This window comes from Convolutriloba macropyga, chromosome 5 (assembly GCF_964194025.1).
Source record: "Convolutriloba macropyga chromosome 5, txConMacr16.3, whole genome shotgun sequence".
NCBI classification, from domain to species: domain Eukaryota; kingdom Metazoa; phylum Xenacoelomorpha; order Acoela; family Convolutidae; genus Convolutriloba; species Convolutriloba macropyga.
Window position 1 is genome coordinate 74,480,587 of NC_134472.1, and position 26,225 is coordinate 74,506,811.

Here is a 26,225-nt window from a genome sequence, read left to right on the forward strand (position 1 = left end):
ATCGTAGCCAGAGTCATAATATACATAAATATTAATACGGAAGCGTCGAGCAAATAGTCTGAGGTCTGTTGAATTGATAAATTCGACGTCCTCGATCCCTTTAGATAGAATTACTTTGCCGGGTCTGTCGTAAAGGTGCTTATCGGACCCCGTGCGTAGTTTGACAAATAATTTTTCAAATGTACCCGCCTGCGTGCGGTTTCCCGTAATAATGGTCGACAGACAGGCACTAACACAATTGTATTTAGGATGAGCAACGTCTAATGCAATAGGCTCGTATTGCGAGGTGTCGAATTCAGGGCAACTAAAAAGAATTGGACCTCGTAATATATGAAATTATTGTACGAAAAAAATGATTTTCTTACCTTTTAAACGATTCATAACAGTATCTTCTCTTCTTCTCTAGACCCATCTCGCGACATACTCGGTCGAGGACTTCCTGTGAAATAAAATTCATCTGTCCTCTAGTGTGGCGATAGATGGCATTATCATTGCAAGTAGAACAATCGCGTATAACCGTTTCGCACCATACTTTAAGATGCATAACACTAAATTTTTGACTAACTAACGGCATTAATTTGCATCTGGGGAGGTGGCCATTAGAACGGTGCATCTGAGATATCTTCGTACGAGCTTTTGAACGATGTAGTACCTGAATATTGGATCCAACCAAGTATAAATGACCATTTTTTGTATAAAATTTTAGGCTTCGGCGGCGAATGCTGTTTTTCTCGACCCAATGACAATTCCTGGGGTAAACCCCTGAACGCAAGTACAAGATGATCTCGAAGTATGTACGACTGTCCATTTCGATAGAGGATAGATTTAAGAACTTGTAGTAAGAACGATAATCTGAAGACTGAAGCTTAGTTGCGAAAATGTTTGTTTAAAGCAAATAAAATGCTCACTTATTCACTTTATGAAAATACCACCGAGCCGATGTTTCCCGCCCCCCCCCCATGGAGGTTATATTAAGCGGACGTTTACCAAATTTTAATGGCATGTACACCCAATGGTCCTCTCAGGCTGGTATACCTTTCGGTCCAATCCGACCACCTAATTCCGAGCTATTAACACCGGAAGTGGCGTGATTTGAAGGTTTTCAATATTTTGAGCAAAAAAAAATGACTGTTCGAGTATGATACACGAGGAACTAAGGGTTGCAATGGGTATTAAGTCCAGAGTAATGTAGCACATGATCATGGGAAGGGTTTAGGAAGTTGTGGGAGAAATTTATTAGCATTTTGAAATAAGAATAGGCAGTTTTCACTAAAAATAGTTAACACTGAAATTGAAATAGTAATTTCTCTAAAAGTTGAAGTCGGATTGACCTGAAATTTGGGGGATAGACTAATTTGGGTACGGGGAATCCGATTTTGAGGTCGGATTTGACCCCACACCAACCTGCACGGAACTAGCGCACGCCCGTGCTGCGGAACGTAAAATTTGAATTGCTCGTGGAGTATTGGTAGTAGCCCTATGATTTTTGGAGGGTTAGTGTAACTTTTCAAGGGCTTTCGATTGGTGATATTTTCATTCCCAAATTCCGACCGGAAGTCGGTGCTTCGGGACGACCCGAGTGCGGAAAACCGGAAATTGGCCTTTTTGAGCGGCCGAATGACTTTGAAATGGTATTAATATGATAACCTGAGACAGTTAGTGACAAAAAATAACCACCCCGGTCAATTTTGACGAACTCGGATTTTTCGGGTTTCGGCACCGACGACTCGTTAAAAATTTTCAAATTGCAAACGACTCGCAACGGCTGGTCATGAAACTTGGCAGGCAAGTTGGTGGCACCCTATAGTTACTAGAAAACTTTACCCAAAGACGTTTTGACCACTACTTCGCAAGTTATTAAAATTCGAAATTTGAGGTCATCCGGGAGGTCGATGAAAAGTGTGCGCTGTCATTGCTCGTGTTCTATTAGGAGTTAGATGATAAAAATTGGTGAGTAGGTGTAACTATGGTAGGACTTTCTGCGCCAATAATTATTTTTACCAAAGTGACCCTTCATCCTTGACTATTGACCCCTAATTGACCTCTAGAGGTCAAATTTTTGGGTTTTTGGGAAACTTTGGTTTCTGACTATTTTTTGTATGGGGAATTGCACAGAATGCTGGGAAAAGCATACCAAGCCATTATTTTAGATTTAGCGAGCATGAATTAGCGCTATATTTACACATGGAGACCAATAGTCTTTGGATAACAAAAGCGACGAAATTGACTTGGCGCCAAATTTGTGTGCGCAAATAAGAGCGATAAGGACCGCGGACTTTGACGTTAATCTGTTTGTTTAGTGAGAAGAACCCCTCCTGTGGTTGTATCAATCAGTCAAAATGACTTACGGTGTTTACTTAAGTTCTAAAAGTGTATTTAATTAAGATAAGATAAAGTTAGGCAAATAGAAAAAGTTGCAATCAGCTTATCGTGTATAAGTTGAGAGAGAGAGAGAGAGAAAATACTGAGCTAGTGAGCAGTTGGTTTAGTGGGACTAAACTTAAAACAGTCAGTAAAGTTGCAAGACCAGTTAGGAAACTGTGAGCAACTTGGTTAATTCTATTTCGAGTGAATCACGATAAAATTTTGAACTTATAGAAGATTTTGCAGTTGAATTTGTCTCAAGTTGTTAGTTGATTGAGAATTGCATCTATTTACTGTGGATTCTACATTTGTGCTGGTGTTCTCTATTCAATTTAACGTCTTTTGGGACAAAGCACTTTTAACAGCCTGCAAGAGTGGACGAGGGGAAAAACTCAGAAAAGAGACAAGGTAGCGCTTGCTTCATCATTTTCTTTTAAACCTTCGGTGTTGGTTTTAATTAAATTTGTTCGATCTTCTGGGCGACAGATCCCCCTCACTGTTGGCCTAGTTAGAAATTCAGAAGACGACAAAAGCATAAAACATTCTGAAAATTGTGGATATTAATTTCATCGTTTGTGATCATTAGTGTTTACGTTGAATACCTATAATTTTTACAAAATTTTGTAACTCTTGTCTACTTTTTACCGTCACGTTTATTCAAAATTCAAATTATTGACAAACGTGATTAAATGAGACAAAAGAACATCAAGTAAGTCCTCAAATAGCAAAAATTTTAAAAAGTGTACGTTTGGCGACGTAATGTTAGGCCATTTGAGTTCACGTAACTGTTGTCCGCCAAGACCCCCAAAATAGCCCGCTTTGATAGAAAAAAAAACGAGAGCGGAAACCAGGAGCTCAAGAACCTTAGGATACTCGGGGAACTGGTATGAATATTATACAATCGTCAAAACATTGAGACTGAAATCATAAACAGAAATTATCAATATTTTGATCATTGCTTATTATTATAAATCAGATTGGTTTCAAATCATATTTCAACCATCTAAAAGGTGAATATAATTTCAAACACCTGTTTTTTGAAATACTTAGAAGGAATACTCCTAACAGGGAGAACACTAGATAGGTGATATTTTTCCTATTCGAAGGTGGGTTGAATTCAAAATTGTTTACAGCTTATTACTAATTACCCAAAAATTTCTAGTGACTATAACCCAAGTTAAGAGCCACAAAAACGGCAAATGGATTCGGATGCAAATCTGAACAAGTCTAGTATGCAGTGCTGATTTTTTGCAAAAAAAGGGGCTCTCTTATTTCGCTATTACTTTTCGAAATTGTTTCCCAACACTTCATCCAACATCGACAGTGCATTAAAGATTAAAAAAATCGGTTTCAGAAATGTCAGCTTAACGCAACGGCCAGTTTAAAAAAAATGGTTACCGTAAAAGTAACCACAATCTTATTCAAGTTGCGACAATCAATTTAGGCTTAAACCAGATTTTTTAAAAATTGCTAACCTGCTTTTGTTTTGTCATGTCCAATCTTGATTTTCTTCAACCTGCCGAGGGACACGGCGTCTATTAAGAACGCATCTATCTACAACACAAAACTATTATATAACCCAGGTTGCGGTCCAGAACAAAGTCACCTCTGATCAGACAAGTTCCAGACCACTGTCTAGACTTTTGTGCGTTCGAACTCTTTCAAGACCATATAATTCGAACCTACAGTGCGCAGGTGAGCGCTGGAAGATCGTCTGATCGGGGGTCCTTTACGAATACGGTATGAACACCTCGACTTGGTAAGAAATGGCTAAATTCAAAAGTATTATTTAGTATCAGACATTTTATATTTGAAATTAAACATTATAAAACTACCTCCGTTCATAATTTATCATTTTATTTTCATTTGAGGAAGGATGAAATTTGTAAGGTAATTTTTAAACTTCATTAACGTTTAGATTTCTTTGCGATACTGATCATATCCATTTAAATTATATTCTAAAACTAATATGGCGAATTAAATGTCACCAGGCTAATAACCGGAGAAGAGTCCGGATGCTAATTTTGCATTAGTCCCCAAAACATTATGCATATTTTTACAATAAGTTCTTGCAATATCCTGCCAGATTCCTTATTTTGCAAGAATCTTGATTGATCTTCCCACGTTAAGTTTTTGCAAGAGAAACGCAGGTTTAAATATAACGCACGAGTTTTCCTTAAACAAGAATTCAAACTTTCAGTCAATTTTTTGTCTAAATTCAGAATTTCATCAAGCCAGGATTGAATTTTTAGAATTTACACAAAATTCAGTTTTCAACTAATCAATAAAGGAAAAGTTAAGAAACCAACAATTGTTATCCAAACAAAACAAACAAGCAAACAAACAAACAAAGCCCACCTGATGTTTTTTGAAAGGTTTGTACTGCGCCCTGGTTCCAAATGCATATTTCAACTGGGCTTTGTCCCTCAGCAGTTGTCTCTCCCCGCTGTCCCCCCTCTCCCCGTAGAGGGTGATTGAGGGCTCTGCATCTGTACCCGCACCCCACCTGTCCCCAGTTGCAATCAAGATCTCGTACGTCACGGCTGACAAAGATACAGGTCGTGTAAAGATTAATTGTACGTTCAATCACAATATTTTGGATGTAATCGGTGTAAACACCGTTTAAGACCAATTCTGATGATGCGCATGTTAAAATTGCTTTTTTCTGACTATACTATGGACTGGATTGACTTGTAATTTTTGTATTTTTTGTACTAATAATTTCATGTAATTTTTGTCTACATTAATTAGGCTACATATGTCAACATTAAAATTGGTGCATTTTTGGTAATTGAGCGTTATTTTAGTTTTCAGTTTTTTGTTTTAGTTCTCTAACTGAATAATCACAAATATTGAGCCGTAGTGGTCTTAATGTTAAGAAAATATCCGGAACAGCATGATGGGAAAATTTGAGAACCCAAAGTAAACATATTTATCTTGCAACGCTACTAATTAAAATCACCAGGGTTGTTTTCTTTCCCATTACAGAATGATAATAATAATAAAAAAAAAACAAAATTAATATGATAACATTAACAAAAGATACCTTGATAAGTCCCGTTTTTGGCGAGAATTACGGTTTCACGGTAACTAATTGGGTTCTCAATGTCCATCTGAAGATAACTTTTATATCAGCTCTGCTTTCACTTTTTATCGTCAGTAGAAAGATAGGCTTTATTTATTAAATTGGTCATCAGAAACGCCGCAAAAATCGAGTTGTGAAGCCCAATGCTATGACCCTTGTTTTTGTTTTGCAAATAATACGCAAAATGACCTTTATAATGGATGATAATAAAACAACTTTTTCTTATTCTGCTTTTTGTCCTCTTTGACTCTATCAGTCAACCAATATGTTACATAATTAAGAGTGGAACTTTGAGACTGTCAGTTTTCATGAGAATTACTGTGAATTTTTCTATAAGAACGCTTGCCAACATTTTTGTTAAAGTTGTGGTCATTTGGATTCTGGTGATTATGCGTTGTTTCAAATGAAAATTGGGGTAATTATAAAAAAGTCGAAAACGAGTCTGGAAATGCTCTCTCAATAAGAAATTTGCGCGCTTTGTTTTGCAAGTAAATATAGTTTTGAAAATGTCCTGAGTCGAACTAGGACTGTTATCTGCGAATATCTTGCAAAAATCTTGCAAATAACGTTGAACTGCAATTATATTGTAAAATTCTTGCACATAAAGTTTATCTGCTGAGAGGCAAATTTTGACGGGTATTTACCGGACAGATTCATAAAAAGATCCTATCAATTAAGCGCCCAAAAATTTTTGGTTTAAAACTAAACAAGGCGGCTCGGTAATGTGCGATGGCACATAAGGTTCCGACCCCGCCCATCCACAATTTTGGCAGAATTGTCTGCCAAATTGGGAACAGATAGAAAAACCCAAAAATTATTTTTTGCGAATCCCAAAAAAGCCCAAGTCTTTTTCAAAAAATTCTGTATGAACGATAAGATTGCCCCCAAAGCAAATAACTCAGTGGAGTAAAAATTGATGCATTAGATTGCTGAAATATGTCAATTTTAAGAAAGCGAGTCAAGACGAACAGCAAAATCAAACAACAACAACAACAACAACAAACAATAATTACATCAAAAAATTTATGTCCCTCTTAAAAACTAAAATTAATAACAGAGTCAAAATACCGTCAGATAAACCTAAATCTAAACAAAAATAACTTATAAATCACCAGAAAACATATGCGACCAGTCCATAAAAAGATTTGGTAACAATTATACAAAAAAGAACAAAAACAGTAAAGTAAAAAAAATTAACTTATTTTTTTGAAACAGTTAACTTCAAAGTAATAAACACCATTAGGAATCAATTATTATTACCACAAATTTACGATTACCACTGCTTCTATAGAAGGGCATTAGGACCTGTCCGTATTCATTTTTTAAAACGGCTAAAAAGAACAACAAAGAACAAACAAAATTTCAATTGAAACTTGCCAGAAAACGCTGTCAAAACCGTCAAGCCAAATTTTGGCACTCAAAATATATTTGATTGCGCCTTCCTGAAACAGCTATAATGTAGTACTTGGCCATTCATTAGTAAGACTAGGTAACAAGTAGACAAAAAAGCGAAGTGCTAAAGTGAAAATTTTAATTTTTTTTTCGAAACAAAAATACATTCAATGTAATGAAAGGCATTAATTACAAAAAGAGCTATTCAAATAGGGTCGTTTATACATGAAAAGGAAACCCTCGAGACCTGTAATTATCCAGAATATTTCTTGCATCTACAAAAAGAACGTCAAATATGACAAAAATCAAATTAATTTACTTTTTTTTGTGAAAAACCGGTGTCGAAGCCAGTAAGGTCATAACAAATTCTTTAAAAAAAAGATTTTGGGACACCAATCCCTTTTATTCCCTTGACAACCATAATGTCATATTTGACCTGTAATTAACTAACGAGATTAGGTAACAAAAAGAAACATAAAAAGAACAAAATTGCGAAGTTGAAAAGTTTTTTTTTAATTTTGGAAAACGATTGTTTTCAAAGTCATGAAAGCCTTCAGCTATCTACTAATATCAGAATATCGGTTCTGCTAATCGTCCATGAAAAGCCAATGAAAGCTATCACTATACAGGAAATTTCATACGACTGAAACGACAAAGTATAAATGACAGTTAGAGACAAAATTAATAAACTCAAAAATTTCAATTGATTTCTTCAAGAAAGAGGCGTCGAGGCCGTTAAAACGATGATGTATATCTTTAAGGATTTTAATATATTCAATTGGTCCTTATTCTGAATGCTAATAAGGTGACATGAGAGCTGTCAATAATGTGATAATGTGACAAAATTAGAAAACGTGAAAAACTGGCAAATATCAAAACAGACAAAAATCTGAAATCTTGTAGTATCAAAGCCAGAAAACAATAACTTCAGGCTTAAAACTGCAACGGAGAATAAATGTTAAATAAGTAGAAAGAAGAAGCAGTCTTTCTTTGCTAACATTAAGCTGGAAGTTGAACAAATTAAGAAAAAATAGAGGACAAGTTAATTAAGCCATTTTTTATTGAAAAGTCAATTATTTTTAAAAAAAGAAACGACCATAAACTTTCGATTAAAAAACTAAATGCATTAGCTTGAAGCTGCTTAGCAAGCGAATTGGTTGGACCTATCATTCCTGAGCGTTGATTTGATATGTTCTGTTCTTTATTATTAAAAAAAAGTCTTTTTTTAAAAAAAAAGACCGACTGATTACAACCCGATATGGATTGTAACAGTCTAAGAATGGCCCAAAACTATCCCTGCTAATACTTATTGTCCGTTAGGAACAATTGATTTTTCGAATGTTGTAGATATAGATAATTTGTTAGTTAAAAACTCAAAATAAATTCTGCATTTTCGATAATCAACCAGTAAAGTTAGCAAAAAACGGCAAAGTTTTAACTACAGTGCACTCTCAGCGGACTCTGAAGTAGAAATAGCCCCCCTCTGAGTCTACAAAGATTTTATGAGTGTTGTTTGGGGTGTACTGTCGGCAAATTTAGTCAAAGTGGACTAAAGTAGCTTATTTCGTGCTGTTTTTGATGAAAAAGGCTAAATTTGGAAATGTTTATCCAGATTTTTTGACCAACAAAATTTAATCAAAACAATCAACAATGCTTGTTCGTCTTCAAAAATAAAATCAACGTCACTATTCTTAAAAATTATAACAAATTTTAGCAAAATTGACGAAAATTTAGGCAAAAATTTCTGAAAATGTGAATAAAAACAACGTGAATTCACTCTTCTTTTCTCAGAAGTTTAAACCTCGATAACTCCCTGTTGAAAACGAAAATTAAAAAAATCTTTTTAATTCCATATTCTACGCTGGACGAGCTTTCTAATGATACCAGTCTCAACTCTCTACGATGAATATATCGAACGGCGAAAATTCACGGAACAAAAAAAACCATTTGAGTATATAGTTCCTCCCCCCTCAAGAGGGTCGGAACAAAAAGTGCAGTAGCATTTCTATTTCTTTCAAAAAGAGAACTTTTTATCTGTATACACACATTTTTGTAGCAGACATATCGACACTTTTCTGGTTTTTTTTTTCACTTTTTGTTCACTTTTAAGTTGGTTTTCTGTGTCGTTTTTATAATGCATTCGGATCAACGCTATAGAGTTTTCGAGTATTCAAACAAGACAACTGAGCCCTACAACTGCACTCTGTATAAATATTCAATAAGTAGTGGATTCTATAGTGCAATCTAAAAAAATTGGGCAATCTATTCTGCCCCACCCACCCCCCCCCCCCTCCCCCCAAGCTTAGTGGGCTTATATCTGTTACGCCCTCCAGGCACACGTACTATTTTTTTACAACACAGTAACGTGCTATATAACAACATACAATTTGTAACTGGTGGTCATAAACAAACACTGGAAGGGGGGCAAACAGAGTAGAACATAAATAGTTAATACAACTATAAATAGTCATTACAGATCCAGTTGTCAATAAAAAAAATAAAAATAATGGACGAACTAGGATGTAGTGGGTCTCCCGACTTCTTCAGCATGGCAACTTCCCTAGATATGCTTCCATCCTCGTGATCCCTGGACAGCCACTTGTTGACAGGGAAAAGCAGAGATCTCTCAGTGTTGATGTCTGTCATCTGCAACTCCACGCACTTCCAACTGGGACTGTCTCCGCTGTAGTCACTCTCAAGTCTGATCTTGTAGATGGAACCCAGTTTGCCAGTCTTCACCTGAAAACCGGGATCAAACTCCAACACATTCTCTGCATTTCTTGTATTCCATTCTCACGTTCTTTCTTGTTCCTCAAGGCTTCATTTCTCTTGCCAAGTATACGTTGAACAATAGGAGCTTCTTGTCAAGCTATGTCAAGCTTATCTTATGCACAATTTACATTAGATTGTTCTCTCTCAACCTTCTAACAAATAATTAATCCCAACCCCTATCAAGCCTTATCAAATTTTTTCACAGAGTCGAGCTGTAGACCAGAGTTATGCATTCATAAGCTAAAGAACATTTCTTGTCCCATTTTAGTTTGACAGTCTTCACCCGAAAACTGGGATCAAATTTCAACTCATTCTCTGCGTTGACAAGAAATGCTCTTTAGCTTATGAATGCAGAGCTCTTTTCTAAAGCTCGAATCTATGAAAAAATTTACAAGTCTTGGTAGGGGGTGGGGGTTGGACTTATCAATCAGATTAGGGGAGCTCAATACACTTGGATTTTTTCATGGAGGTGTGAAATTATTTGAACAAACGGCACAGAGAAGAATAACTGCTTTTGAAGTTATTACAATTCAAAGAATTTGAATTGTAATGGGGCGCTGTCTTATTACGACTCGAAGAGGAGTATTGGAGAAGTCCTTTTTTTTAATCAATTTTATTGGAGTGATTTTTGAAGCGGGAAATGAAACGCGTAAAAAAATTTGAAGTGATTTTGGTGCTGAACAAAAGAGAAGAGCGGAGCGAAAATAGAGTGGTTTTTGTTCATACCGCTGTTTTTGAGAGAGCGAGAAATTGATGTGTGAAAAAATTTTCTCTAAGCGAGCAAAATTTTTTTTTTCACGTGCGGCATTTTAAAGCAGTTTTTTCATTTTTGTTGGTTAAGAGATTTTGTTATGATTTTGTTTTAATTTTAGGCTGGTTTCGGTAGTGGTTTGAGGTTTCTGGAAATTCATATAAATTTTATGATAATTCGGAGGCTTTAAGTATTTTGCTGATTTTCGGGCTAATTTTTGCGTTTTTTTGACGACTTTTTTGTTTTACTGGCTCAAATGGGTATTGAAGAAACCCCTTCTACTTGAGAAAATTTATGATAACAATTGGTTACAGTTTTGTGGGTAGGAATCATTTTTTTGTTGAGAAATATGACAAAAAATTGGCGAAAATTGGAACTATTTTTCTTAATCTTTTTGTGCAGTTTTTCTGGTTTTTTTCTGTTTTTTTAAACAATTTTCTTCAATTATTATGACTTGGCTATTGTTTTTGCGAGCATTAAACTTGTCTAAGTTTAGTGGGCTTATATCTTTTACGCCCTCCAGGCACACGTACTATTTTTTTACAACACTGTAACGTGCTATAGAACAACATACAATTTGTAACTGGTGGTCATAAACAAACACTGGGGGGGGGGGGCAAAACAGAGTAGAACATAAAGAGTTAATACAACTATAAATAGTCAATACAGCTCCAGTTGTCAATAAAAAAAATAAAAATAATGGACGAACTAGGATGTAGTGGATCTCCGGACTTTTTCAGCATGGCCACTTCCCTAGATAAGCTTCCATCCTCGTGTTCCCTGGAAAACCATTTGTTCACAGGGAAAAGCAGAGATCTCTCAGTGTTGATGTCTGTCATCTGCAACTCCACGCACTTCCAACTGGGACTGTCTCCACTGTAATCACTCTCAAGTCTGATTTTGTAGATGGAACCCAGTTTGCCAGTCTTCACCTGAAAACCGGGATCAAATTTCAACTCATTCTCTGCATTTCTTGTATCCCATTCTCACGTTCTTTCTTGTTCCTTCAAGTTTCATTTCTCTAGCCAAGTATACGTTGAACAATAGGAGCTTCTTGTCAAGCTATGTCAAGCTTATTTTATGCACAATTTACAATAGGTTGTTCTCTCTCAACCTTCTAACAAATAATTAATCCCAACCCCTATCAAGCCTTATCAAATTTTTTCACAGAGACGAGCTGTAGACTAGAGTTATGCACTCATAAGCTAAAGAACATTTCTTGTCCCATTTTAGTTTGACAGTCTTCACCCAAAAACTGGGATCAAATTTCAACTCATTCTCTGCGTTGACAAGAAATGCTCTTTAGCTTATGAATGCAGAGCTCTTTTCTAAAGCTCGAATCTATGAAAAAAATTTACAAGTCTTGGTAGGGGGTGGGGGTTGGACTTATCAATCAGATTAGGGGAGCTCAGTACACTTGGATTTTTTCATGGAGGTGTGAAATTATTTGAACAAACGGCACAGAGAAGAATAACTGCTTTTGAAGTTATTACAATTCAAAGAATTTGAATTGTAATGGAGCGCTGTCTTATTACGACTCGAAGAGGAGTATTGGAGAAGTCCTTTTTTTTAATCAATTTTATTGGAGTGATTTTTGAAGCGGGAAATGAAACGCGTAAAAAAATTTGAAGTGATTTTGGTGCTGAACAAAAGAGAAGAGCGGAGCGAAAATAGAGTGGTTTTTGTTCATACCGCTGTTTTTGAGAGAGCGAGAAATTGATGTGTGAAAAAATTTTCTCTAAGCGAGCAAAATTTTTTTGTTCACGTGCGGCATTTTAACAGTTTTTTTCATTTTTGTTGGTTAAGAGATTTTGTTATGATTTTGTTTTAATTTTAGGCTGGTTTCGGTAGTGGTTTGAGGTTTCTGGAAATTCATATGAATTTTATGATAATTCGGAGGCTTTAAGTATTTTGCTGATTTTCGGGCTAATTTTTGCGTTTTTTTTGACGACTTTTTTGTTTTACTGGCTCAAATGGGTATTGAAGAAACCCCTTCTACTTGAGAAAATTTGTGATAACAATTGGTTACAGTTTTGTGGGTAAGAATCATTTTTTTGTTGAGAAATATGACAAAAAATTGGCGAAAATTGGAACTATTTTTCTTAATCTTTTTGTGCAGTTTTTCTGGTTTTTTTCTGTTTTTTTAAACAATTTCCTTCAACTATTATGACTTGTCTATTGTTTTTGCGAGCATCTGGATGCCCTATTGGCTGAAGGGAATTTTTCTTTGGATATATATGCTTTTTGAAATATTAAAAAATTTAGTAACTTTTTCCAGTTTTTCAGTGAAAGTTGTTTTTAAGAGCTTTTTTTCATAATTTAGCCTAAAGTATTTTTTCATAATTCACATAAGTGGTTTTTTTAAGTACTGGTTGTTTTGATGAATTAATTTTGGCAGAGATAGTTTTTCGGGATCTCATTTTATAACAAAATTTGATCAGATTTTTTGTCATATTTTAACAGATTTGATTTCGATGTTTTTACTTTATTTTGTTTCATGAATTGGTTTCAAGATAACCATAATTTAGTGAGGGCACGTTTTGTTTGATGAGTAGTTGGATGGCGTTTAAATGGATTTTCACTTCGAGTCGTTTCCGGAATTCTTCCGGCTATGTTTTTTTAATCATCTTTTGGAGTGAATTTTGAAGCGGGAAATGAAACGCGTGAAAAAATTTGGAGTGATTTTGGTGCTGAACAAAAGTGAAGAGCGGAGCGAAAAGAGAGCGGTTTCTGTTCATACCGCTGTTTTTGAGAGAGCGAGAAATTGATGTGTGAAAAAGTTTTTTCTAAGGGAGTGAAATTTTTTGTTCACGTGCGGCTTTTAAAAGCAGTTTTTTGCAACTTTTGATGGTTATGAGGTTTGATTATGGTATTAGTTTTAGGTTTGTTTTGATAGGAATTGAAGGTTTCAAGTAGTTAATTTGATTTTTAATGCTAATTTGGAGGTTTTTGATCAGTTTTGCTGATTTTTAGACGAAATTTAACGGTTTTTTACCTGTTTTTTTGTTTTACTGCTTTAATGGGATTTTAATAGAAGTTTGTTACTCGAGGAATTGTCAGAAACCAATTGACTAAAGTTTTGTTGGTATAAATCATTTTTTTCTTAGGGAAAAATGACCGAAAAATTGAGAAATTTTAAACCATTTTTCTCATTTTTTGCAGTTTTTCTTTTTTATCTTACCCACGCTCTCATAACTTGCCCATTGTTTTGTGAGTTTTTCATTGCTCTAATTGCAAAGGAATCTTATTCGGCTTTATGTTTCCTTGTACTATTAAAAAAACTCATTTAGTTTTTATATTTTTTTGTTGAATTTGTTTTTGAATGCCGTTTCTATTGCTTAATTTTTCATGGCATTTGTGGAGGTTTAGGGTTCATAATAGTTGTTCTAGTTGTTTAGCAATAAGTATGGGCAATTTTAGATATGAATAATTTTTTTGTTGAGAAATATGACAAAAAATCGCGAAAATTGGAACTACTTTTCTTAATTTTTTTTTGCAGTTTTTCTGGTTTTTTTTCTGTTTTTTCAAACAATTTTCATCAACTATTATGACTTGTCTATTGTTTTTGCGAGCATCTGGATGCCCTATTGTCTGAAAAGAATTTTTCTTTGGATTTATATGCTTTTGTAATATTAAGAAATTTACTAACTTTTTCCAGTTTTTTAGTACAAGTTGTTTTTAAGAGCTTTTTTTCATAATTTGGCCTCAAGTATTTTTAAAACATTCACTTAAGTGGTTTTAGTAAGTACTAGTAGTTTTGATGAAGTAATTTTGGCAGAGAGAGTTATTTCATGATCTCAAGTTATGACAAAATTTGATCAGATTTTTTTATCATATTTTAACAGATTTGATTTTTTTGTTTTTACTTTTTTGTTTTATGGTTTGCTTTCGAGAAAATCATAAATTAGTGGAGGCAAGTTTTTTGCATTCAAATAAGTGGTTTTATTAGTTACTAGTTGTATTGATGAAGTAATTGTGGCAGAGATGATGTTTTGGGGTATCAATTTATGACAGAATTTGATCAGATTTTTAATCATATTTTAATAGATTTGATTTTTTTTTACGTTTTCTTTTTTGTATTTCAAGATAAACGAAAATTAATGGAGGCACGTTTTTTTTTATGAGTAGTTGGATGGCGGTTAAATAGATTTTCACTTCGACTCGTTTCCGGCATTCTTCCGGCTATGTTTTTTTTAAGATCTGTTCACACATTTTCATGATTTTTGAAGTCAAATTGGAGTAGTGATTTTGGTCACGCCGAAACAGGAAGTGGAACGAAAAAGCGAATGATTTTGCGGCGTGAAATTTTTTCGCTCTAAATTTAAAGTAAAGTGAGAAAACGGTGTTTTTTGTTCACATGCGGCAATTTCACTTTGATTTTTACAGTTTTTTTTTTGATCGGATTTTTTTCTAAATGGATTTTTTCCCAATCCATTCATAGTCCGTTCTTGGTCTAGTTTTCTGTTTAGTCAATGAAAATTCTTTGAATTGTACGTCAGGACTTGTCCTGCTATGTTTTTTAATTCTTTGACTCTTTGAATTGATGTTCAAAACTCTTTTAATTCAAATTGACTCTTTTTGAATTCAAAACTTAATCTTTAAGTTTTGAATTAATGTCCGACGAATTAGTCAACGAAGAATTAAAGACAGTCAATTTTTAATTAATTTTTCTGTCAAATTTTTGAAATTTAATGAGACGTGAAAGCGTTCAAAATTTAGTTCTCGACGGCAATTCAAGAATTCGTTGATGGTCATAACCTAATATTGCAAATCACCTCAATTACATCAACTTACATCAATTTCCTCAACTGATCCTGCACCAAATGAGTCTTCTCCATTGGGTCGAGTGAGTGGGATTGGACCAGAGTCCCTCTTGTCCCCATAAACCCACAGGGTCAGGTTGGAAGTAGTCCCTGCATCCTCTCCACTCTCATTCTCGTCTGCTGTGATTATTTTCACCTTCCATTTACCCACTGAAATAAAAAAATTTAGTCTTCCCAGTGCGTTATCTTTATCTGTACTCTCTTTTATGGTGCTTAGTTTTTTTATCGCTCACAGGGGTGTATTCAAAAACACCCTAATTGTTCCGACCCACTTTAGTGGAGGGAGGATCTATATACTCAAATGGGTTCTTTTTTGTCCAGTCAATTTTGGCCGATCGATATATTCATCGTAGAGAGTTGTGAGTGGTATCATTAGAAAACCCGTCCAGCGTAGAATATGGAATTAAAAAGATTTTTTTAATTTTCTTTTTTCTAGGCAGTTATCAAGGTTCAAAGTTATCGTTTTCGTTCACATTTTAAGGAATTTTTGCTCATTTTTTTCGTTAGTTATGCTGAAATTTGTTGACTTTGTTAATAAAAGAGCTATTGGTTTTGTCCAAGACCCCGAGGAGGGTTGCTGATTACTCCGATATGACTACTTTAGCTTAAAATTAACTATCTTTTCAAAATTTAGCCTGTCTTGTCAAAAACAGCACCAAATGATTCTTCGGCCCACATTTTTTTGAAGTTGCTGGAAGCACAGAACTCAAACTGCTGAGAACCGTTTGAATCAACTCATAAGAAGTCCAAGTCTGCTTCCATTCTTTTTAAGATTGTTCAGGAAAAAATGCCGTTTTTCTGACCTAAAACAATCATAATGCAAAACGAGTCTGTCAATTTTCAAATATTGACATTTTGCAGCCAAAGTATTCATTTTGTTTACAAATAGAAGTATTACCTGTTAGTATTGAACGTTTTGCATTATCAAGGCTAGTTTTGGTCTCTTCATGGCTTTTGACAATCAAAAAATATATCACCGTTGAGGCAATGTCTTTTTTAAAAACTAATTTAGCAATTTTTCTCGTTTTTTTCTATGTTTATCACAGACGAGAAAATTTTCCAATCAAAATTCAACTAACATTTGCACCCGTTTTTTTTCAAAAAGAGGCCTCATGATCGCATATTATGTTTTCAGGGAGAGAATTACATGATTTCTGTGACTTAAACAAAGTGTTCTCTTAAATTCGAATAGAATTCTTGCGCTTTGCCGGCATTTGCTGTCCTTTTTATCAATCTTGTGACTGAGTATCAATATATGATTACCCTTGTGATGCTCGGCTTATTAGAACAAGATCTAATCTGTAATCGAAAAGAGAACATTCAACGGACAACTTTATTCAATGAAAGATAAGGCAGAACTGCAATTGACCTTTTGTCAGTCTGCACATTTAGTGCGTAGTACCAGTTAACTTTGAACATAAGAGACAAACGTCGGACGATTGCATATGGTTGACAATGTTAAGATATACATACTGCACGATGGAATTTTTAATTTACTGCATCATAACATACGTAGTATAAGATTGTTTTGTGATGGTAATGCTCATGTACCACATTTCCCCTCGGGAGAAAAAACAAAGTTTTTTAAAAGTTTGTTATGCGATTGCAATGGTATCTAAGTCAGAGCTCATCTAGGCTTAGTTCTCCCTCTCTCTTGCCTCTTGTGATTGGAGCGATAATTCCAGCACCTGTCCTTCGGCCCGGGGTGATACCTCAGTCTCCGTAGGCTTTTGTGTTTGGTCTAGAACTGGTGAGGTACTTCTACGCTCCTCTTCCGGTCCTTGCGTGGAATCCTCCTGCGCACTTGAACCCGGCTGGAAGTTTGCGATGCCTTTGGAGCCTTTGATTGGAGTGCTGGTTTGAGTCTCATCTGTGTCGTCGTCGGTGGATAAAGTTTCAGTCTGTCCATATTTTGTTGGCTTCTTTTTGAGTCTATTATTTCGTCGTGGCTTTTTGCCTCGGTTGATTCCGTGTATTTCTATCGACTCTTGTGGTTCATCGTCTGCGTCTCTTAGGTTGGCTTCCGCGGTTGCCTCGTGGGCTGGGATGGTATCGTCTTCTTCTTCTTCTTCTTGCGAGGATGAGTATTGGTCTCTATGTTGTTTCTTCGCGCCCCCTTTTTTTAGGAGACTGTACATATTTCCTTTTCGGAGGAACTTTGGTTCGTTGAACTTTCGCGAGGTTGGTCAGGTTGGGGTTGGTAGGTGAGTCTTGTTGCCTTTTGCGGATTGTACGTTCGTCTTTCAATTTGGTCATTTGCTCTTTTTGGTGGTCGTTCATTGTTCGCTGTAGCTTTTCGTGGTGATTAATGACCGTCTTTCGTGCCGCAAATTGAATTAGGGGAATTTGGGGTTGTGCGGGCGAACCGAATCTAGCTACCTCGGACTTGTGTAAAACGGTGACGTCTTGTCCCGGGTATTTAATCGTTAGTGTTGAGCCGGAGGTTTTGACTAGTGCTGCCCCTTCTGGTATTGCTTCATACAGGCTTTGTAGTTGTTTCTTGCTGCGTGTTGAAGCAATTTTTTTCCTTGCTAGTTGTAGGCCTTTACTGGATTCGGCGACCGGTTCCAACGTTGATTGGGGGGACATTCGGAATGTTCGAGGGATCTCGCCGGTGTCGTTCTTAGATGCTGTGAGCATCCTCTCTTTTGAAGTACGCACCTCCTCGTCGCTGTTGAGGTCCTCTTGTTCCCACCATTCGTCAGGTATCAGCTCGTCCGCTCCCATGATGTTGTCATCTAAATAATCAGATTGTACATTTGGCCATTTTAAATTTCTACTATCAGGATTTGTCGTTAGATTGGTTTTTGGAGTATTGGCGGGGCCCCCGAAGTGCGCTTCGAATGGTGATATATTGGTTGCTTTTTTCCGACATGTTCTTAGTTCTTGTGCGATTTGTCTTAAGGACTGTTTTATAATAAACGGGTGTTGTTTTGGATCTAGCTTGATGCACCCTAATCTTTGTTTGACCGTTTGAATTAATCTTTCAACGAGGCCTATCGATCTATGGTCGTTTGCAGGTGCAAATATTATTCTTATGTTGTTTCTGCTGCACAATTCTCTAATTGTATTACCTTTTTGGCATCTAGCTTGGTCCATTCGTATAGATCTAGGTACCCCATGTATGGACATATATTTCTTTAGGAAGTGTTCTACGTTTATTGCGTTCGCGTGATTGTATAATTTAGGGGATGGGAATTTGGAAAATCGATCGATGCATGCGAGAAAGTATACTTCTCTTCCTTGACCGTCTACTATTGGTCCACCAAAGTCTATTTGGATTTCTTCGTTTGATTCGACGCATGGTTTCATTGGTGACCATTGAGTTTTGGTATTATATTTTTAAGGTTCTTACCAAACTCAGTGCAGGGGCGGCATGTTTTTGCCTTGTTTGTCAGATCTCTGTTAATGAAAGGCCACCATAGTCTATTCGCTAGTTCTGTCATTCCCCATGAGCCCGGATGGGTGGCATGCAGAACGTCAATGACTGCCTCTTTAAGTGCATTGGGAATCGTGAGGCGGCTGTCAAGTAGTATGCAGCCATCGTTTACGCTCAATTGGTTCCAGTGGGCGTATATCTGTTTGCTCACTGCTTTGCATCGCCGTTCATCGTTCTGGATGATGCAATCCCGAATCTCTCTTAGAACACTGTCCCTGTTGGTCATGGCTGCTATTAATGTCAAGCTGAACACGTCTCTGATTGCTTTATCCAGTGTTGTATTTGATGTTGTTGGTTCTTCTTGCTGAGGCGGCGGGTTGTTGTCTTCTTTGTTGGGGCTCAGGTAGGTGGTGAATGAGAGTGGACATGTTCCTGGGCTCTTTGGGGGAGTGTTTTGCGTTTCGTCTTTGTCTGCTTGCATTTCTGAAGAACGTTGTTTTTGCGTTAGCAACTGTTTGTTGTTCGAGTTATTTGGCAAATGCGATTTTGCAATCGCTTGTTGTGTGACTTTTTGCTCAATTACGTAATTTCTCGTCACGCGGTTTTCTGAATTGGGATTAAATTGTTGTCTGCGTAGGCTGTAATTATGTTGTTTTTGAACTACTTTTGTTTTTGTCTTATGACTTTGTGCTCTAGGCACTTTGATTTTGGAATCGTCCCGCGATTCCAGAGGTGATTTTCTCGGACGGCCTCTTTGACGTTTAATTACAGTCGTTGTATTTAATGTCTTGGAATCGTCGTGCGATTCCAATATAGGGAATTTTCGTGGTCTACCGCGTTGTCTAATTGCATTAATTGTTTTAAGTATAGCATCTATTTGTGATATTACAAAGTCTTCATCGTACATACTAATTGGTTTTGCGGTGGTTTTGTGGGGGTTTCTGGATATGTAATCAGTGAGGCCCATCTTTGAACCTGGTATATGTTTGATATTAAAGTGGAATGGGATTAGCCGATCGCACCAGCGGGTTAATCTGCTTTGGTGAGCTTTTGTTGATTTATCTTCAAGTATGGATAGAAGTGCTCGATGGTCTGTTTGTACAGTGAAATATTGACCATACAAATAATGCTTAAAATGTTCGAGTGACCAAACTATGCCTAAGAGTTCGAGCTCGTTAATGCTATATTTTTCTTCAGCTTTGTTTAGAAAACGCGAGGCGTATGCTATTGTTTCCCAGCCGTTGTTCGATTCCTGCTCGAGCACTGCTCCGAGTCCGGATCGTGATGCGTCTGTACGTACTCGTGTTTTTCTCGATTGATCAAAGTGCGTGTTTTCGCTTATGTTTTTTATGTGCTCTTTTATTTTTTTGAATGCTGTTTGGTGTTTTGTGGTCCATACGTATTTATTATCTTTTTTCAGTAATTCTCGAAAAATTCTGCATTGTGTTGCTAAATTCTGGACGAATTTTGTTAGGTGGTGCACACTACCCAGGAAGGATTTAAGTTGGTTACTTGTTTACTTGTGCTGGGTGTGCTGGGTGCTTTTAGACTTTGTATGGCTTCTGTTTTGGTGACTAATGGTTTTATAACGTGTTGGTTGATTTCAAATCATCCTAGCCATTCTATTTTGTTTTTTTGCGAAATGACATTTTTCTAAATTTATGCTTAGATTTTCCTTGTCAAGTCTTTCCAGACATTCGTATACTTGTTGTTTATGACTTTTTATTCCTCCGCCCGTGACAATAATTATGTCGTCCAGGAAACTATATGTGTTTTTGAGACCCCTTAGTGTGGTATCTATTGCTTTTTGGAATTCTGCGGGCATATCTGTTAAACCATAGAAACCTGTAATGAATCTGTATGTTCATGTAGCTTGACCGCCTATTGAATTAAAACTGCAATGCTTTGCGGTTGCCTCGTCGAGTGGTAATTGACTCTATGCGTATCGTAGGTCGATGGTGGAAAAAAAGTACTTCGCTTTCGTGCGACGATTCCGAGATTGATTGTGCGATATTATCCATCAGGCAGTCTTAATTTTGCATTTGATATTTGTTTTTGTGATTCGCTTTGTTTATGACTTTGGAGTCCATGGCAAGTTTTTTTGTTTTGTCTCGTTTGACTGTTATTACTATGGGTGAAATAAAGTTTTTGGCACTGCATTTGTCCAGTTTGATTATGTTGTCGTTATTTTGTAATGTTTTGAGTTCTTCTACCTGTGAATGTAGGTGGATTGATATTCGCCGTCCTCTTTGGTGAACGGGCGTGAAAATTGTCTTGAATTTTGACTTAATTGTATGGGTTTTTGATCGTCCTATCCTTTTTATTAGGTTGGGGAATTTTTTAGATATTTCTGTTTTTAAGTTTTTTCCCTCAAAATTTTGTATCATTGCAATTTGCTTACCTTCCGATTTTGGGGAGTGTTGTTGTTTGGCTTGTATTCCGAGCCCTTGAAATAGGTCTCGTCCTATAATCGCTCTGTGGTTGTTGGGTACCACGATGAGGTCAGCTCTTCCGGCATTCCAGCCATTACATTCTATGCCACAGTATAGTGTGCCGACGTTTCGGATTGGTGTATTCGTAAAGCTGCGTAAGTTTGTGGGATTCGTCTTACGACTCCATCAGCTGTTTTTATCTCTGGCTTCTATTTCATGTGCCATTCTTTCCGTTACTAAGCTGTTTGAACTACCTGAATCCACCAGTACCCAGTATTTGGTGTTCCCAAACTTGATGTGAAGTTTTGTGGGTGTGGGTGATGTTTCGGTAGGGGAAATCAGGTTAACCATGTAGTCGTCTTCTGAATCCTCTCTAATACTTCCTATTTCGTTGTTTAGTGATACCATGTTTATTTGTTCCTCGTTCCGTGTTTCGTCTGGTTCTATTATTTCGTTGACATTACGATTATTTGTGTATCTGTTCACATTGGATCTGCAGACTTTCGCTAAGTGATTGGGTTTATTGCATCTTCTACACGTCTGTCCAATGGCTTGACACTTACTTCGATGTTCTTGTGTCCAAGGTTGTCCGCAGTTACGACAGTTATGTTGCTGGAATTGTTGTCTGCTTGACTGGTATGAATTGCCTCTGGGCGATTGGTAATTGCCTCGGGGCTGGCTAAGGTTGCCTCGGTAAATTCCCCGGTATCTCGAACTAGAGATGGCTAGGACTGGCTTCGATCGTCCTACTATTGATACCATTGAGGGGTCTGTAGTGTTTTTGGCTGGTATGGCTAACTGGCTTCGGGCGCCTAACTCAATGCTAATGGCTATTTCAAGTGCCTTTTCTGGTTCTAATTTTACCTTTAAATGTTTTTTCTGAATCTCCGGGTCGATCATGTTGGCTGTAAAGATGTCTCGTAACAAGTCGTCTTCCAACGCTCCCAGTTGGCAAAATTCTGCTATAGATCTTAGAGCTGAATGGAACTGTTCCATGGTTTCCCCTTTTTGTTGTCGTCTTCTTAGCAACAAGTACCGGTCGAAGGTGACGTTCCGTGGTCGTATGAACGTCAGCTCTAGTTCCTCCCGCAGTTGTTGTGTTGTGATGTTCTCGACGTTAGTATGGGGGTATTTCTTTGTATGCATTCTTCGTCCTTCGATTCCAATGGTTAGGTAAATCATTGACTTTGATCGTTTATCTGCGATGTCCCATGGCTTGTCGCCGCATAGCACCCCTATTATGTCAATTAGGTTACATTCGTTTTTCCATTTGGCTATTGCCTGATTGTTTCTTGTTAGCCTCTCTCTTTCCATCGTATGGGTTGGGTTTTGTACTGGTTGTTCTTCTACTGGCTCTGGGGGATAAATTATTGTTGTTGGTTTCTCTCTTAGGAGGTCGTCGACTTCTATATTTGTCTTTGCGACTAAGGCCATTTTCAACTGACTTCTCCACTTTTCCCATGGTGTTGGTGGGTTTGAGCTGGTTTTTCCCAGAATGGTTCAAGACCTAGTATCGTTTTTCCTTTTTCAGCTGACTGCGCCATGTGATGCTCGGCTTATTAGAATAAGATCTAATCTGTAATCGAAAAGAAAATATTCAACGCACAACTTTATTCAATGAAAGATAAGGCAGAACTGCAATTGACCTTTTGTCAGTCTGCACATTTAGTGCGTTTTACCAGTTAACTTTGAACATAAGAGACAATCGTCGGACGATTGCATATGGTTGACAATGTTAAGATATACATACTGCACGAGGGAATTATTAATTTACTGCATCATAACATACGTAGTATAAGATTGTTTTGTGATGGTAATGCTCATGTACCACAACCCTGTTGGCTTACCTAACGGTATACTTGAGACTATATAAAGACCTTAGTTGACATCTAATGGTTCTGATGGACTTGACTACATTTAATATAAGAAACTCTCATTTAACTTTTGAATACTGCCGCTTAATTCTGTCAAAATGATTCTTAGTCTCAGTAAACAAAACTACGTTTTCCTTCAAATGAGTGAAAATAAAAATCTTTCTAAAGTTTGTTTCTTTTATTATTGGTTTCTTTGCTTTAAAACAGTGGGATCTAAATTAGAGCATCTTATGGTTTTAACGATTTAAGCACTGTTTTCTCCAAAAATTTAACTGACCACTTGAATATTAGATGCATCTGTCACTTTCTTTTGTACTCTTAAAACAATATTCTGGATAATGACAGATCTCAATAGCTTCGCGCATGGACGTCTCAGTGAGCCTCTACTTTATTTTCAATTACGAGCTAACGATTTTTTTACTTTGAATTTTTTTTCAGAAGAAAAACATATTTTCAATTTTCGCTCTTTTTTTGAAGCGGCGGGATCTAAGTAATTTTTTTCGACTTTTCGACATTTGCCAATTTTGGAGGTGGTTTATGTTGACTTGTCGAATCATCACCTTAATAACAAGTCACGTCACTTTGAAGGAAAAGGCATGTGTACATATATAATGTTTTTAGTGAGTAGCGTATGATTTAAACGGTTTCGAAACAGTTTTCTTGCAAAGAAAAATCGAATTTTTGGTTCTGCTCGAATTGTGTTTCTTTTTTGCATTGCTGCCACAAATTCTGGATAACGGCAGGTCTCAGTGGCTTCCTTTGAAGGCATATAAGCAATTGTACTTCAAGATTTCAGTTTTTTGCTAAAGATATTAATGACTTCAAAAAATTTTGTTTCGAAAAATTTGATCAAGGTTCTGAACTCTGCCCCTTTCATTTTCTCTTTGACAACTTGTCTCCTAGTCTTAGTCAAAGCAAAAAAATTTAAGTTGAAGCTGATGGTTTTATGGCTATGATGCTGTGTGGTTCAAGACTTTTTGTAATTTTTTGATACTGGTCATTGCTTGATGTCAGTTTTTGTTGTCTTTTTGGAATAGTCCCCTTGAAATAAGGGCTCATTGATTTTCAAATTAACCTCAAACAAGCATATATTAACTTTTCAGTTGATAGCTTATACTTTTAAAGGTTTCAATGATGTGTGTTTGTAACACTGTTGTGGAATTTTATGTTCTGTCTGTACTCATTGTTAATTTGTTGTCTTAAGACTTGCTTTCTGAAGACTTAATCTCTTCAATTTTGAGGTAGAATTGGCCTGCCGAGAAGTTCAAAGAATTTTTTGGTGTGTTAAAGTTATAAATGGAGGCTGTTTAAAAGTTTTGAAATTGAATGAGTTAAGAAGTTTTTAACTTTTGATTTTCAGCGATTTTTTCATCTCATTTCTGAAAATTTGCTACATAGTATCTAATGTAAACACAACTTAATTTGTCTTTCTAGAGGGAATACTCAATCTTTTAACTGTTTTGTTTATTAGTGGTGTTGTGACTCCGTTGTTTTGAGGTTTCGTAAATTTTTTGTGATTTGGCTAATTTGTAATATTGTAATTAAAATTTTTTTTCGACCTTTCTTGTGTTTCTTGATTATTTGTTGCATATGTCACTTTCTACTGTAGTTTTATAACAATTGTTGGATAAAGAGTGATCTCAACGGCTCCGAGCCTGGACTTCAAAGAGAGCCTATCCTTTGTTTTCAGTTAAGAGCTAATAATTTTTTTAACTTTGATGTTGTTTTCAGAAAAAAAAATATTTTCAAATTTCGCTCTTTTGTTTTTTTCTGTCTACTTGTTACCTAGCCTCAGTACGGACTGGTCCCACGTGTTTTCAGGAGACATACAAGTTTACTTTGCTTATGCCAAATAAATGGTAATTGATATTTTAATTGATACTATTTTGACTTTTGTCTGGTACTAGCTGTTGCCATTTTGACTTTTTTTATCAAGCGTCTGTAGAAAACAATTATTGATTTTTGGTCGTAATTAACCATTCATCTTAATAACTGGTTTTGTTGTATATCTTGAGCGTTATCGAAACATTATGTGAGAACGCACATTAACGTGCCTCCTTATTAGGATTTATATCAGACGATAGATATAACTATAAAAAACTATAAAATTATATAACATATATTTCGAGTCAATCTGTTAATTGCAGTCACCTAAATCGTTCAATTTAAAGACTATATGACTGAACTGCTCCGATTTGATCGATCCTGCCTTTACAAAAAATTGCTTTGTCATTTTTTGTTTCCCGAAAAAAAAATTTGTTGCCGCTCATTATCTTTTGTCGGTGATCAAAATAATAAATATTTTCAAGTAGTAGCTTTTTAATCTAGATAAGTAAAACAGGACAAACAGTTACGCGAAATATAGTAAGGAGGTATATACATCAAAGATGTTACTCACGTGACTTTCCCTTTCGAATGACACCCGATTTGTCTGCCATCAATGGGTCCAGAGCAGCTCCTTTTTGAGCCATCTTCCCAATTGGCTCCAGCAGCCCAGGCGGCTGGATTAGATCTTCCAGATGCTGCAAGGCTATGTAAACGTCAGGACCCTCCAGCACTTCTTTCACACTCTTCACCTTTAAACGTCACAAAACATTTACCATTTAATGTAAAATTATCTATTTTCTCTTGCCGTATATGCAGACATTTCTGCATGCAGTAGTTGCTCAAACACTTTAAAAAAATTTGAAGTTTATGTTTAGCCCACTTTCTTTTATGACTGATTTGAGGGTATCCCAGATCAATTTATGGGGTGTCATTTTCGAACAACTATCTGACTCTAGATTTTGATCACAAAAAATAACATTTCAATTTGAACTCTTCAATTTGAAAGGTCAAAATTGAATTTCGACCAATTTTTTATTCCATTTGTGGTGACTTTCAACAAATTTTGGAGATTTTTTCAACATTTTACTGATTTCATCTTAACGGTATGTTGTTTGTTTAATTTTTTCCCACATTTTCAAGACTGACTTACACTGACCAGATTTTTTAATCATTCAGATAATTTTTTGGAGAGTTTTGGAGAGTATCTCAGACCAAAGTGTGTAGTGAAAACCTCTGAGCTTAGAATTGAACTAAAAAATAAATACAAGAATTCTAGTTTTAGAAAAACGAGCTTGACCGTATTGCGACCAACTTTCTCTATTTTGAACAAAGCTTTTGCATTTTAAGAATAAATTCCTCCATTTTGATACAAATTGCAATATTCTGTTCCCCTTACAAATGTTGCTCGAGAAAACTGAAGCTGTTTTTTTCAAAAAATTAATTCATTAAATTTTGTTAAAAACGTAAAAATTTTGCCAATTTGTGGCCCCTTCGGCAGAAATTGAGTCCAGTTTCCCAAATTTGCT

The 26,225-nt window shown here is 36.1% G+C and overlaps 2 protein-coding genes across 5 annotated transcripts in view; one reads left to right on the top strand and one right to left on the bottom strand.

Annotated features, from left to right (window-relative positions):
• LOC142339644 (uncharacterized) overlaps positions 1–26,225 on the top strand; it is a 615,633-nt gene that overhangs the window by 211,148 nt on the left and 378,260 nt on the right. The gene's annotated exons all lie outside the window — the stretch shown is intronic.
• LOC142339645 (uncharacterized) overlaps positions 1–26,225 on the bottom strand; it is an 82,985-nt gene that overhangs the window by 30,703 nt on the left and 26,057 nt on the right. For 2 of the 3 annotated variants that reach the window (XM_075389835.1, XM_075389833.1), the window contains exons 3-7: positions 25,271–25,448; positions 15,159–15,337; positions 11,074–11,296; positions 4,723–4,907; positions 3,840–3,918 (exon numbers count right to left, since the gene is read on the bottom strand). In XM_075389835.1, coding sequence (XP_075245950.1) covers positions 3,840–3,918; positions 4,723–4,907; positions 11,074–11,296; positions 15,159–15,337; positions 25,271–25,448 — 844 coding nt within the window. Of the gene's footprint in view, positions 1–3,839; positions 3,919–4,722; positions 4,908–9,357; positions 9,581–11,073; positions 11,297–15,158; positions 15,338–25,270; positions 25,449–26,225 lie in introns of all 3 variants that reach the window. The other variant, XM_075389834.1, reaches the window with a different exon arrangement.